This window comes from Notolepis coatsorum (genome assembly GCF_963971535.1).
Source record: "Notolepis coatsorum genome assembly, chromosome: 2".
Taxonomy (NCBI): domain Eukaryota; kingdom Metazoa; phylum Chordata; class Actinopteri; order Aulopiformes; family Paralepididae; genus Notolepis; species Notolepis coatsorum.
The window spans coordinates 172,071,156-172,087,312 of NC_140166.1; the positions used below are offsets into that span (position 1 = coordinate 172,071,156).

At 44.6% G+C, this 16,157-nt stretch overlaps 1 protein-coding gene across 4 annotated transcripts in view; it reads left to right on the top strand.

Annotated features, from left to right (window-relative positions):
- Window positions 1-14,791, top strand: part of sap130a (Sin3A-associated protein a) — a 38,964-nt gene extending 24,173 nt beyond the window's left edge. For all 4 annotated transcript variants that reach the window (XM_084307531.1, XM_084307529.1, XM_084307532.1 and 1 more), the window contains 6 exons: window positions 2,207-2,580; window positions 4,764-5,012; window positions 8,169-8,294; window positions 9,739-9,842; window positions 12,448-12,561; window positions 13,180-14,791. In XM_084307531.1, the coding sequence (XP_084163657.1) occupies window positions 2,207-2,580; window positions 4,764-5,012; window positions 8,169-8,294; window positions 9,739-9,842; window positions 12,448-12,561; window positions 13,180-13,338 (1,126 nt within the window). In that variant the 3' untranslated portion in view covers window positions 13,339-14,791. The remainder of the gene's footprint in view (window positions 1-2,206; window positions 2,581-4,763; window positions 5,013-8,168; window positions 8,295-9,738; window positions 9,843-12,447; window positions 12,562-13,179) is intronic.
- Window positions 14,792-16,157: the final 1,366 nt, after the last annotated feature.

The following is a 16,157-nucleotide window of genomic DNA, read 5'->3' on the forward strand; positions in this document are numbered from 1 at the left end:
ACATGCAACACAGATTACAGTGTTTACATCTGTCTGCTTGAGAAAATACCATGTTCTGCAATAAAAATGATTGAAGTGAGATGAACAGACTGAACTTTATTTTATTAGATCAAACATGTTGACAAAGTTTTACTTTGCAGTTGAAAAAAGGTAATTAATAAAATTTGATAAATCTTTAACTTTTTTGCAATACTCAGTGTATCGCGATATATTTAGTATCGTATCGTGAGGTCTCTGGCGATTCCCACCCCTAGTGGCAATTTTTTATTTATTTATTTAAAAAAAAAAAATTGATATTTTTTCCTCCGATTTTCTCCCATCCCAATGTTAGTCGTTATGCCAATTTAGGGCTGGGCGATATGACCAAAAACGTTATCGCGATAAAATTATAAAATTATTTTCATATAATTCGATATCGATAATTATCGTCGATATAATGTCTGTCAAGTTTAATTAACTTCTTATGCTGCTGCGAATGTCTCAAGTCGAGTTGATGTCGTCATCAGTCCGCGCACGTTAGCAGTTAGCCGACAAGCGGAGTATCTCATGACAATAAATATGACACTAAAATACTCTCTTCCGCCACAATATATTGAAACGAACTGTATACCCCACACTACTATAAACGTGGCCTCAGAATTCAAAACACACACATACTCGGCACGTAAATATATAAAACAGTGCCGTGCAAGCTAATTAGCCTAGCAAGCCTAAGCGGTGTATTCCATGACAATGTGCTAAATATGACACTAAAATACTCTCTTCCGCCACAATATATTGAAACGACGTCCACTGTATACCCCCACTACTATAAACGTGGCCTCAGAATTCACGCCACACACATACTCGGCACGTAAATATATAAAACATCGCCGTGCAAGCTAATTAGCCTAGCAAGCCTTGTTGTTGAGTGAGTCCTACCTCCTTCCGGGTCTACTTTGCTCTCGGCCATCTCCTTCACTGATTGGTTGTTAGCTGTTGTGCGTAAACACGTCATCACGTAACGTTGGTTGTTGTTAGTGAGTGTGCTGAGCCGAGGCTGAACGGAGCCAAGCTTGGAAAATCGATATATCGAAACTTTGCGACCACGTTTCATGTTTATTTCGAGGAAATAATTTATCGCGATAGTTATCGTTATCGTTTTATCGCCCAGCCCTATGCCAATTCCCAATCCCCTTCCTGGTCGCTGCGCACTTACCCCCCACAGTCGGTCTGGGAGAGTGGAGGCTATCGCGTGCTTCCTCCGACACACGTCCAGCCAATCAACCGCTTCTTTTAACCTGGCAGCGCGGACTCTCACTGAGAGGGTGTAACGTGTGGAAGGATCACACTACCCACCTTAGATCCTATCCGCGCTGAGCAGGCGCCCCGACCGAACTGTAGGAGTCGCTGTTTACAACGACCCGGACCCACCCTGCCAGCTTTCCCACCCTCTAATACTGCTAATTGTATTAGTGTGAATGGCCAGCCAAGCTGGTGACAGCGCCGGAGCTGTGAGCTGGATTCGAACAGGCGAATCCAGCGTCTCCGGCGTTTGGTGACGAACGCAATCTCCGCTACGCCACCTGACCGCCCTCCTAGTGGCCATATTCAAACTCATTTACTCAATAACTGAAACTATGTTTTGCATGCGTGTGTGAGATTATGTGCAAATAAATCAGCATTGTTTTTTGGTGAAATCCCCCCTTTTAACAACAATGTCCATCCACACATCCTGTCAAGAATTGCTTTAATATGGGCGGCTGAGTGGCGCAGTGGGCAAGGCTCTCGCCACTAACGCAGGATATGCTGGTATCGAGCCCAGCTCTCTGCGTTGCTACCGGCTTGGCCGGCCGTCATACTAACGGACGTTGTGGACAGTGACTCCTACAGGTCGGTTGGGTGATGCCGGTGCGGCGGAAACAGGAAGTATTGGGGGCAGCGTGAGCCTCCCACGTGTTACTCCTCGCCACAGAGAGTTAGAGCTGCTGCGGTGAAAAGTACCGGAGGGGACACGTGATGCAAGGCTTCTATCCTCACTACAGCCGACCAGTGGGAGGCATAGTCTAGCAACGTTCAAGACGGGGGAGGGAAGAATTGGAAATACGAAATTGGGATGGGAGAAAAAAATAGAAAAATGGGGAGAAAAAGTGGATAAAAAAAAAAGAATTGCTTTAATATGAGACTGCGATGTGTCATGACTCTATTCCCTCTCTCTCTCTCTCAGTGTCAAACCCAAAGCAGATGTGCACATGGCCATGGCTCCCCCCGTGATGGTGGCGGCGGTCGAGGCCCTGCCCTCTCAGGGAGGGGAGCAGCAGGCTGTGTCATCCCCCGCTCAGCACCTCTCCCAGGCCATCCCCACCATGCTGGCTCCCCCAGGGCCCGCGCTTCCCTCCCAGCCATCCTCTGTGCTGTCCGACCTGCGCGCCGCCATGGCCATCACGCCGCCCGTCCCCGCCTCCATGGCCAACACCGTGGCCTCTCCCACGCAGCCCGCCGCCAGTGGCACCGCAGCCGCCTGCGCCGCCGGCCTCACCTGTCAACCCGACCTGAAGATCAAACAGGAGGCGGAGCCCATGGACACATTGTTGCAGTCAGGTACCCGACTCGCTCTTGAAACACGATGGACAACCGAGGTTTCCCACATTTACGTTCACGTCGAGTTTACATACAGAATTAAGCATAAATAAAGCATGTAAAATCACAACAATAAGACAACATAGACAAAAGCGAGGACAACAAATCAATTAAAGTAGTGAGTGCAGTGGACTAAGCACTCTCCTACCACCGCAGAGACTCTGGGTTCAAATCCAGCTGTCAGCGGTACCTTCGGCTTGGTCAGGCGTCCCTACTAACACGGTCGAAAGCCGGTGGGGTATGTGTCCTGGTCGTTGTAAACTGCGACTCCTACTGGTTGGTCGGGGCGCCTGTTCAGCAGGGGGGGATCTGGGGGAAATAGCGTGAACCTCTGCATGTGTTACGTTCCCCCAGTGAAACTCCTCGCTGTCGGGTGAAAAGAAGCAGCTGGCGACTCTGAGGAGGCATGTGGTAGTTCTTCTACACCCTCCCCAGGCCGCAATGTGGCAATGCGCACAACGACCAAGAAGGGAATTGGCATAACGACTAAATTGGGATTGGTGACTCGTTTTTTTAAAACTAGTCAGATGAGGGGCGTCATAGCAAACTGCAGATTTACCCTGTTCCGACCAAACTCTGTAAGGACCAGCCAGTCACTAGAATGGAAAAAGGTGAACAAGTCAAGTCAAGAGATTTATTTGTCACGGCATACAAGTATACAATGATACAATACATTCATGTTCTACGTAGGGGTGGGACGATACATCGATCCAGATCGATACATCGATGTAATTATCAACAATCGAATCGGATCGATGCGATGTAATAAGATCGATTCATATCGATACTCTTATTTTGAAAATCCTGTGGCGAGTCTCATATCCGCCCAAGAACAACAGCAGTAGCTCCGTGTGTGTAGATGTTACAGCATAGCATTCTCCCTTTCTGTGTGTGTGTGTGTGCGCGCGTCTTTGGAAAGACCAGATGAGGTCAGAGGAGTTTGATGTTTAAATGTTATTTAAACATAAACAATATAATACATAATAAATGTAGGCCTATACATGATCATGCAACATCAACAAATTGTTGTAGAAACGGTTTGGGAGAGGGAGGTTGTGAGTTTTGAGTTCCAAAAAATGTAGCTTAAAGTTTAAAGCTCAATATATAAAAACGTGGCACTTTACAGTGAACAGGAGGTCTATTTGTATTAAAAACAATAGATTGATTTTCCTTTAAATGTCTGGAAGAGCTCAAAAATACAAATGTCAAATGATATTTTCATTACCTTTTTTTTGTTGATCTAAATGTTACTGATTGTGTTAAATGGGCATATGATATCATCTCATATCGATCGCAGGCACCTGAATCTAATCGTATCGTATTGTATCGTGAGAGACTTTGTGATATCGGCAAATATCGTATCGTTGTCCAAAGAATCGATATCGTATCGTATCATGATGAAACTGGTGATTCCCACCCCTATGTTCTAGTGACCATAACATGGAACATTCTCATTCATACTACAAACCAAGGAAGCTAAATTACCCTACTTCACTATTCTGTTGCTATGTATAGCAGTGTGGCTGTTTTGTAACTTAAAAGATTAGGCATAGGAATCCTGTTCATCGGTTGATTTGTACAACCACTCCCCACAACAGAAATGTAAGAATACACCTTGACCCCCCTAACGCTAACGGTTTATTTCAGTATAACTACATTAATCTTCTTGTGGCATTTCCCTGCTTGTGCCGCACCACCACAGGGTTCGCACAAGGTCCTTGAAGTGCTTAAAGTGCTTAACAGCTCATTTTAACAAGGTGCTTTAAAAGTCCTTGAAATTCAAATCAACCATTCGTATTTTAATGTTTTGTTCATCCATGATCAAATTGTTCTGAATCAAGAAATAATCTTTTTTGTTCTGTCGCTGTCTCACGCGCTCCAACTGCTTTTGCTCATTTCTTCGCGTGTGATGCTCTAGCTGGCAAGCAGGCAAGAAGATGCTTAAAAAACAGCATTTAAAAGTGAATTGAATCCTTCGAGTGAGATCCTTGAAAATCAAAAATAGTGCTTGGAAAAGTACTTAAAGTCCTTGAATTTCATTTTGCAATGTCTGTGGGAACCCTGCCACCAGTATGCCTTGTGAAACAGGACGGCTGTACGTGAACCCGTGTGACTGAAGTGTCTGTACCTCCTCCCCCGCTCAGTCTCCAGTGTGAACCTGCCGTCGTCGGGCCCAGGACTCGCCGGCCAGGTGTCTTCCCTGAACGCAGGCGCTTCGGGAGACCTCATCCCCGGGGCCTCCCCGAGGAAGAAGCCCCGCAAGCAGCAGCACGTCATCTCCACCGAGGAGAGCGAGATGGTGGAGACCAACAGCACGGACGAGGAGCGGGCCACTGGCAGGCCGCTGACCGGCAGGGCTGAGAGGAGAGAGTCTCCTCCCAGAGAATATGTTGGTACGGAGCTCTTTTCAGACCATTTACTGAATTAATTTGACACTTCTTTAACCCTTTCACTACCAAATCAAATCAAATCAAATCAAATTTATTTATAGGGCCCGACAACACACGTTAATGTCCCCATGGGCCGTACAGGTCTTCTTTAAACAGGTCAAGAAGACAACATAACAATAAGTCAAGAACAGAACAAGAACACCATAGGGTCCAAACATTTTTTAGATGAATGCAAATAAATGAAAGAATGCAAGCACTCCCAGACATACCCCACGCGAAGGTAAGGAAAAACTCACTAAAACCTAACAATAGGGAAAAAAGCTCCACAGGCAGTGTGGAGGAGAGAAACCTTAGAAGGGCCATTCAAGGGGGGATCTCCCTTCTTAGATGTTGGTGATAGTAGTGTTGCAGACGGACAGTTGGTAAGCATGCACTCATGTGTGTGGTGAAACACAGATGAGTGCATGCAATAGCAACTGTACATTTTGAAAAATTAAAGATAGAGCTAATAGCGATAGCAACTGAACATTTTGAAAGATTAAAGATAGAGTTGATAGCGGATCTATTTGAGGCACAGGGGCGGCGCAGAGAGGGTCACATCCTCCCCGTCTTAGTCACGGGACATTCAACACTCCGGTCGTTGCTCAGGGACAGCCGGAGACAGGGAGATAGGGGGTGGCGCAGAGAGGGTCGCGAACTCCCCGACATCATCGCGGGACATCCGGCACTCCGGTCACCACTACGAGACCTCCGGAGACAGGGGGGCACGCAGAGGGGGTCGCAATCTCCCGGCCTTCGTCACGGGACGTCCAACACTCCGGACAACACTCCAGGACAGCAAGTCATAGGAAGACAGGGAGACGGGACAGGCGTTAGACAGCTCATGAGATTGTAGTAGGCGGACATAGCAATAGATACAAGTGGTAGGCATATATGTGAATGGAGTAGATATATGAAGTAAGCGTATTATGTGAATAGAATAGAAGTACTTAACCCAGCAATGAAACCGCGTTGACTGTTAATCTGTTAACAGTCTGATAATCAGTTGACAGGACCACGGACAGACGGCGGAGAATAACTGATCCAAGGCCTCGGAGGTGCATGTAGAGCAGTCACTACAAGCTTGGCCAAGACCCCGAGGCATCATCACCTTGGTCAGCGCCAGGAGACGGGTACTCAGAGAGAAGGGGGAGGGAGGGGGGGGGGGGAGGGGGGGAGAAGAGTTAGAGAGTTCCCATGTTTGTGGTGCTGCAAAGGAGCAGACATGTAGTACCCTGTAGTGCCATGTAGTACCCCGTAGTGCCATGTAGTACCCTATAGTACCCCATAGTGCCATGTAGTACCCCGTAGTATCCTGTAGTACCCTGTAGTGCCATGTAGTACCCTGTGGTGCCTTGTGGTACCATGTAGTACCCCGTAGTGCCATGTAGTTCCATGTAGTGCCATGTAGAGCTATGTAAGCCATGTAGTACCCTGTAATGCCATGCAGTACCATGTAGTACTCTGTGGTACCATGTAGTACCCTGTACCCTAACTAAACTACCCTATAGTAAACTACCCAGTGGTACCATGTAGTACCCTGTACCATAACTAAACTACACAGATTAATCTAAAGGTCAGTCCCCGACCAGGTGAGATCAAGGTAGGTTGAAGGAGAGAGAGAAAAGATGAGTCTTAAGCAGGGATTTAAAAGCTTCGACAGAGCAGGCGCCCCTGATGACGGCAGGTAATTTGTTCCACAGGTAGGGAGCGCGGTAGACAAAGGCTCTGTGGCCGGCGGATTTCTTTTTAACCCTAGGGGTCGATAGAAGCCCCGCATTTTGTGAGCGCAGAGCACGAGCGGGCGAGTATCGGGAGATGAGATCGGATAGATAGAGCGGTGCAAGCCCATTTAAAATTTTGTAGGTGAGGAGTAGCACTTTAAAGTCAGAGCGGGCTTGGATAGGAAGCCAATGTAGGGCGGACAAAACTGGTGTGATGTGATCAAATTTTCTAGTTCTAGTTAGTATCCGTGCAGCCGCATTTTGCACGAGTTGAAGATTTTTGATGCTTGAATTAGGTAGGCCTGAAAAAAGTGCATTACAGTAGTCCAGACGTGATGAGACAAAAGCATGAATCAGGGTTTCAGCATCAGCCAGAGTTAAAATGGGGCGTATTTTTGCGATATTACGAAGATGGAAGAATGCAATTTTGGTGACATTTTTTATATGTGCATTAAATGAGAGGGAGGAATCAAAAATGACTCCGAGGTTTTTTATGGTGGAGCTCTGGGATACATGACAGGTATCAAAGTTGAGGGAGATGTCCTGAAACAGGCCTCTGTGGTTTGGGGGGCCAACAATTAACATCTCAGTTTTATCTGCATTAACACACTACAGAAGGTTAACCCTTTCACTACCACACTACAGACTGTTAAACGTCTGTAGTGTGGTAGTGAAAGGGTTAACCTTCTGTAGTCTGGTAGTGAAAGGGTTAACCCTTTGTCGTGTGGCAGTGAAAGGGTTAACCTTCTGTATTGTCGCAGTGAAAGGGTTAACCAGTTGGTAGTGTGGTAGTGAAAGGGTTAAAATATCGGGGCAGCTCCACCAGATCGCGACAGTTCCCCACGCGACAGTAGAACAGTCTTGTACGTTAAACAGAAACGATGATAACGTGATAACACCCCATTGCTCATTTCCTTCATAATAGGGAGGTGTAGTGGTTAGTTACGTCATTGCCGTTTTTCGTGTTCCACCCTCTGTCCAACGCAATGTATTTCCCCATTTCTAAATCGTCTAGTTTAAAATAAATAAAGCATTAACATTTGCATGGTGTACCTTTTTGTGCTTATTCATCCACAATCTATAGCTCAACATGAAAATATTCGCAATTAATCATAAAAGAAAATCGTAAAATTTTATTTCAACCAAAAATGCTTAAACAATAATGTTAGTGATAGAAGGGAACTCATTTTGTGCAAAAATGGAAAGCTTTTCAATTTCCATGCGGAAGAATTGTTACAATAGCCGATAATCCATTTTCCCAATGATAAATCCCTCCCTATACGGGTGTAACAACCAGTGACGTCAGACTACACTTCCCTATGTTGGATGCGTGTAACTAGGATTGTATCCACAATTCCCACAAAGTCATGTTGTGGCTTTTTGTGTCTTGTTTTAGACGAGGAAGGGGTTCGTTACGTGCCGGTCAAGCCCCGGCCCCCGGTCACCTTGTTGCGTCACTACCGTAACCCATGGAAGGCTGCCTATCATCACTTCCAGCGGTACAGCGACATCCGGGTCAAAGGTCAGTAGCTTAATCTTTCCACTAATGTTACTGCACTTCTTTGATATATGTTGTACTAGTTTATGAACCTACACTGTAGCACTCAACACTTTGATGAACATTGTTGCTCAGCTGATAGAGTTGTGCCCTTCCTGATGGCTTGTCGTACAGAACTTGTAAGTCGCTTTGGATAAAAGCGTCAGCTAAATGACTAAATGTAAATGTAAACTAGACAATTCCGCGTGGGGGAAATTGTGAAAGTGTGGGTGACGCATGTGCACCGCCGGCCAACGGGAGAGGGTCTCTCGCGAGTCTCTATGACAAACAAAAAAAACGTAATAAACTTTAAGAGTTTTTAATTTTTTTTTGACTTTTCCGAGTTTTTAAAAATGTTCAGACTTTTCCGAGTTTAAGGATCGGGGGAGTGGTCAACATCGACCAATGAAAGAGGATATCCCTACCGAGTCCAATGGGTCAACATAGACCAATGAAAGAGCACATCCCTACTGAGTACAATGACACAACCCGCAAGACAGAGGGCGCTGTCAAGCAATTCAGTACTGCTACACAGAGGGGCGATTAAGGGTTAACTCCATGAGAGGTCATTGGCAGGTCAGCTGTAGCCATGGGCCATGAGCCACACACCGGTTACCTAATTAGGCACGAATGACTTGCACTTTCGATACAATGCATTTCAATGAGGGCAGACTCATGACTGCATTGTCACGATGATTAAAAGCAAACGATAAGAGATGAAGCGTTGTGAAGTGCAGATGAGCACTTCAAGGAGTATGTGAAGGGTTGTGTGCGATATTGTGGCATTCCGTCGACAATTGTGGCCGCGGTGACGATCAGAACACAAGGGGGGAAAAGCGATAAAACCAGCCTTTTCTTAGAGTGGCTAGCCATTGGTGTCTATGGGGAGGAGAACCTTCAAAGAAATGGTCATCAGTTGAGATAGAAATGTCCAATTCCATTTTTTTGTGAGCGAGCCGACAGCCGTGTCATCGTTTTGATGTGTTTTTTTTTCCTACGTCCAAATCACTATCGCAATTTACCCAAGGTGGTGGAAAAAAATGTATTTCAGCTCCTGCACTCTAACTTGCAATGCATTTCCAATGGGACCGAAATGTTCCTGTTTAAAGTCGATTTGTAGCCAAAACCTTGAAACCTTCCGAAAAGCAATAGCGCTGTGACTTGGAGCAAGCCGGTCGTTTTCATACCTTTCACGTGTATGGGGCGCGAACGCTCTGGCAGGAGTTGTGTTTGAAAAATCGGCGGAATAAAGAAAGAATAATAAAGAATAGTATAGATTACTATAGTGTGGGTGGCAACCTGGCTTCGCCAGGTCACCCACACTAATAATCTGTTCTCTTTTTCTCCCAATATCACTTAAATACTCTCTGATTTACCTTGATATATTATGAGTGGATGGTTTTTCAACTATTCTTTGCTGGTCTTTCAGAGGAGAAGAAAGGCTCATTGCAGGATATGGCCAATCAGAGAGGGGTGGCATGTAGAGCCCAAGGCTGGAAAATCCACCTATGTGCTGCACAACTCAGGCAGTTGGTGAGTATTTGGCCGAGGCACACACACATCCATAGGTTGTCTTCTACCATGTATTTTACTGTGCCTCTCTACTGTGTTTTCACTGTTTCTACTGTCTTTGACTGTGCCTCTACTGTATTTATACTGTCCTTGACTGTGCCACTACTGCAGGGGTTCTATACCACAACCCCATTTTATTTAGGAATCTTTGGCTACCCTACCCCATACTTAATGTGTAATTTCAATGTGGAAATAAGGAATATCAAAATAAAAGCACACGTTGTTGAACTTGATCATGCATATTTATTAGAAAATGAAATTACTAAACAGCGACTCCTACAGTTCGGTCGGGGCGCCTGCTAAGCGCGGATAGGATCTAAGTGGGATAGTGTGATCCTTCCACACGCTACGCCCTCTCAGTGAGAATCCGCGCTGCCAGGTGAAAAGAAGCGGTTGATTGGCTGGACGTGTGTCGGAGGAAGCACGTGGTAGCCTCCACTCTCCCAGACCGACTGTGGGGGGTAAGTGCGCAGCGACCAGGAAGGGGATTGGGAATTGGCATAATGACTAACATTGGGATGGGAGAAAATCGGAGGAAAAAGGAGGGGGAAAAAGATCAATAAAGAAAAATTAAAAATAAAATGAAATTACAGCACAATGTTATCAATGAAATTAATTAATATTAACAAAAGCAACGGAATTGTTTCTGTATACACATTTATAAAATGAGGCATATTTAGCCAGAATATGTTGTCAGAACATAAATAAAAAAAGAAAAGAGTGCGTTCAAATGCGCTTTTCAAGAATAAACAAAAGCGAGACTTAATGGGAAGGGTGTGCTTGTACATTTGAACATAGTTCCATGATACGTGGCTGCGTTGTGCTGAGAAAGAGGCAGAGATCCGCTTCTACTCTGAGGCGAGATCTGTATTTATTTTGTATTAACACTTTGAGTGCCAATGACGCTTTATGTCGTTAGTTCATGCCGCCCGGTGAATGACAGCAACGCTATATAGCGTTTGTTTGTCGTTTTTTTTAATAGCGATTTGAATTCATATTTCATCAATCGAGCCTCACGCTAGTGCAGCAACCTCTCTCTGAGCTCCATTGGGAAAATACCACCCCCTATCGTCTCTCCCTGTGTAACTGTAACTGATTAGACTGATGGGGGGGGGGGGTGGGGGGTCCAGTTTCCTCATTTTACTTTTCCGGCAAGCCATCTGAAGAGATCGAAGTGATTGCAGAGCCGGAAAACAGCGCGGAATACATATTTACAGTACCCAGCGCTGAATCAATAAACACGATCGATATTTGGAATGGCGATCAGGAATTGGAATAATCTTTTTGGAGAACATCTGATCTGAGGTAAGGAATCTATTTTACCAGTCTTAGGATAATCGGATCTGTTGTCACAGAGATATCAGCGTTTGCCCTATATGTGTGTGTGTGCGTGCTGATCAGGAAATGAGAGAATAGATTTTTCAGCTCGCTTCTCTAGCGTGCATAAGTACACATAATACTATCGATAATCTGGCGTTTATTTGAAAACTATTCATAAATAGGCAGAGAAATGACAACGTTTTTTGTGTATTCCAGTAAATGCTGTTTATCACGGAATCTTTATATTTTCCTGACACTTTCAAGAAAACAAGGGCTTTTCAAAATGCTATAAAACGGAAATGAACCAAAAAAATTATCCGTTTTGACAATGTTGACTGCAAACAAGTCATTGATAAGCGACGGGCAGATTAGACACATAGCCATAATTTAAGACATAGATTCAGGGCTCTACAGTGCGACCATATTGCTCTCATATGCCCCTAAAAATATGTGTGCGAACCTGAAAAATCAATTACTCTCACGGCGTGCGACTGCAGATTACAGCCTGATTCGTTCTTTTTTTTCTCCGCTGCGAGAATCGTTACCAAACTACAAGTCCCACAGTTCACAGCCGCATAAACGTTCCAATCACAGTAGAGTTTCCTGTGGTCACGCGACTGGAAACTGATCAGCGTCACTGTCTGAGTCAGACAATACAGCTATGTCGAAGCCCATTCATTTTTATTTTGCGCGAAAGATACCGGAGAATGAGAAGTCAGGCGAGGCAGCTCATGTTACAGAGGTGATAGTTAACGTTAACCAAGATACTGACACTAGCCAGCATGCTAGCGAAGTTGGCCAAGCTAGCGAGGCTACACCCACTGTAGCACCCAATGTAGCCACTGTAGCTAGCTAGCTAATGTGATCTCGCAATACTCAGCGTATCGTGATATATTTAGTATCGCGATACTATCGTATCGTGACGCAAATATCGCGATAGTATCGTATTGTGAGGTCTCTGGCGATTCCCACCCCTAGCCTCTACCGTCTTTGACTGTGTTTCTACCGTCTTTGACTGTGTTTCTACCGTCTTTGACTGTGTTTCTACTGTCTTTGACTGTGCCTCTACCTTCTTTGACTGTTTCTACTGCCTTTGACTGTGCCTCTACCTTCTTTGACTGTTTCTACTGTCTTTGACTGTGCCTCTACTGTCTTTGACTGTGTTTCTACCGTCTTTGACTGTGTTTCTACCGTATTTGACTGTGTTTCTACCGTCTTTGACTGTGCCTCCGCTGTCCTCCCCCAGTCGAGTCTGGAGCATGACGTGTACAGCCGACTCACCACCCTCCAAGAGGGCCTGATCCCAAAGAAGAGAGCCGGGGCAGACGACGACCTTCACCGAATCAACGAGCTCATACAGGTGAGGGTATAGGGACCTCATACAGGTGAGGGTATAGGGACCTCATACAGGTGAGGGTATAGGGACCTCATACAGGTGAGGGTATAGGGACCTCATACAGGTGAGAGTATAGGGACCTCATACAGGTGAGGGTATAGGGACCTCATACAGGTGAGGGTATAGGGACCTCATACAGGTGAGGGTATAGCGACCTCATACATTGACACTATTTGATGAACAATGCCACTCACTCTTAGCTGCCAGAAATGTTCCCAATTTGTAAGTTGCTTTGTTTAAAAGCGTCGGCTAAATGTGAAACCGTTAGCCTCATAGCATAATTGCCTAAGTCACATTTCTCAGCAAACTCGTACTAACTTTTTGCTTATACTGTAATAGTAAGTTCGAGGTGAGGCAGGTCCTCCCATTCAGACTCAAACTCTAACTTATACCCAATTCTACCATCCAAGCCAAGTGATGAATTAGGCGGATAGTGATTTTGGAATGTAAACAAGCATTCAGTGTTAGTAGAGTTAGGCAGATATCTCAATTTGGGCAATTATGCTATGAGGCTAACTAAATGTTATGTCTACGCTTTCCAACGGCCCGCTGTCCCTTTTTGTTGTTGCTTTCTGACCTCAGGGTAACATGCAACGCTGTAAGTTGGTGATGGACCAGGTGAGCGAGGCGAGGGACACCATGATGAAGGTACTGGACCACAAAGACAAAGTCCTGAAGCTGCTCAAAAAGGACGGCTCCGTCAAGAAGTCCTCCAAGCTGAAACGGAAGGAGCGGGCATAGGAGCCGGGGACGGGGACGGGACCTCATGTACTCCTCCGCCTATGCCACCCACTGACCCCTCTCTCTCTCCTCCGGAGGAAGGGGGTGTAAACTAGCTATTGGGAATCTTGGTGCTATGGTTTGCTGCTGTGCACAATCGCAGGCACCCCTCCTTATCAGCGAGTGGAGAGAGAGAAAAGCCGGGGGGGGGGTAACCCCCCCCCACAAGCAGAGACACCATCAGGAAACGGGTTCTCATTCAAGACTCGACACTTGTCGTGAGTGTGGAGGATCGTAGGTTGTGTTAGACTGGCCGACCCTTTCACCTTGTTTTTTTCCCCCCATCGTTATGGGGGGCCCTCAAGAGACTGTTTGTAGTAACCCCCCCTGTGTAATTCCTGCCATTTCTTTCACGAGAACGTTAGAAAGGCCGGTTATATGTAGTTCTGTAACGGACTCTCGCTATATTATGTCATGGAGGATGCGAGCATAGCGGTGGATCTCAAGAGCCGGTTTTGCCCTCTCAGTGATTATAAAGTATTTCAGTTTTTAGGTAAAGGACAAGAACTTTTTTTATGGGTTAAGTAAAATAAATAAATAAAAACTCATCTAAAATGAATCCTTTAGTGAACTCTGTGCAGACAGACTTGTGCTCTTCTCATCGATCTGTGCCTTCATTTTCTTGGTGTATCTTGAGATGGACAGTCTCCACAGCAGGACATCTAAACCAACACCTGGAAAAAGATTTGATTGTGCAAAAGGAATAAGTCAGAGGTCATGTTCTCTGCCCCCGGGAACCCCCCCCCAAACACACACAGACAAACACAAAACTCTTATTTCTCAGAATACCCTGCATTATCTTTATCTGGAGTTTGGATTCAAGCATTCATTGTGGCAAAAATCTGCCAAAAGTTTAACGTTTTTGAAATATGTCCTAATAGATTACGGTCAATGGGTTGAGGAAATGTACTGCTCTTATTTGGGGGGTGGGGGAACTAAAATTATATGTTCAATTGGATTTAGAAGACAACATCCCCAAAAAGGGTAAAATTGTGTCCTTGGACATCTCTGCTTATGAGAACATACTGTACATGCCTAATGGAGGGTTTACATGTAAAAGAATAAATAAAAACGGCTTTGAATTTTTACATCAAAGTTTTAATGGACATGCAGTTGATCACAATATACTTTTTGTTTAAAAAGGTACAGTACTTGAAAGCAAGAGTATGTGTAAAGTAGAACATTGCAGAATACATCTGTGTTTGTGTAAAGCACTGTAAATGTGTTTATTTTTTTGTTTATTTTTTTCCATTGGCTCTTTTAAAGTTTTGTACTTTTACGAAACATTTTGTGCAGTGTGACGAGGCGCTTCATTCACAGATTATAATGAATGAAGAGCCCAGAACCATCCAGCTATTGTACATTTTTTTTGTCTGTGTAATTATAGTAAAGCCACTTCATGAATACAAGCTGCTGTCCCGTCTATTTCATTTGTTTATAAATTGTTTTATATCCCAAGGGTATTGTTTTAACCCTTTTAAGGTTTATGCTCTCTTAAATACACTGAACATGGTAGTGATGTCACAATGTCTACCGTCCAATTGTAAGTGGTAAGAGTACTAGAGCTATTGAGAAAACATAAAAAAAACGTAACCTGAAAGGGTTAATACACACCCAAAATCAAAATATATCAATTACTTTCAACATTGGCTGCTATTGAGCGTTTGCACTGTTGTGAAAAGTTAACGTTTGCTCCGTTTTCAGGTAAGCTCCTTCAGTCTTCCTCTAGGATTATCCTATTCCCCTACCTGATTATTTAATATTATGCTATGAATCTCTGGGTGACTTAAAAATAAGGGGTAATGACTATTTCTGGGACTTGATAGTCTTCAGCATGATTTCTATCCGTTTGTTTTGTCCTAAAGTTGTAGTTTGTGAGCAAACGCCACCTAACTCCTGTTTACTCCCCTCAAATAGTTTTCCCCTGAAAAGAGGGCATGGCGTTCTCGTTCCAAAATAAAAACACCTGAAAGGGTTAATAAGAGGCCTGACGGACCTTGACGCCCTACACGCAAGAATACAAAGGTTTGAATTGTCCCGTTCGTTTTATAAAGAGACATTTCAAACGTCGACGTAGTTCCTCACTGTCCCATTTGGTTTTATAGCGAGACATTTCAAACGTCTGCTTAGTTCCTCACTGTGTTCGTCATTCCTTTTCCAGCCATAAAAGCAGGAACCGGTACAGTCGGACGGTGCCAGGATGTCCCGATCCCACCAGGGTAAACAAATCACACCCTTTGACAGATAATGACACTGCAGGGTAATCTGTTCTCCAGTATCTCCAGAGCTAGTACGGGGTGTCTGCGGATCCTTAAAAAGTCTTAAAAGGTCTTAAATTTGTTTATCAATTATTAAGGCCTTAGTTTGTCTTAAAATGTCTTAAATCCATTTTCAGAGGTCTTAAAAATGCCATAGAAAGGAAAGATAAAATCCCATGTCATCTTATGCTTTATTATGAAATCTGGGGGAAAACTATAACGGGAGATAAAGTTTGACTTTTCATTGTAGAATCACGCAGACCGGAATGGGGCGGAACAAGTCCGGATAACATTCGGCTCCACGCCAAAGCTTGAAGCGGAGGTCTTAACTTGAAAATAATCTATTCACGGATGTAAACAAGGACACGTTTGTGTTTATGTTCGATGAGATCTTCACCCACTATGTATTTTTTCCTCCCACCCACCCCCTCCTAATGACGTACAGTATCCTCCCATGTATGTTAGGATCTATGGGTAACAGTACTGTATATTTGCATATTGTATATGTCACAAATGTAACGG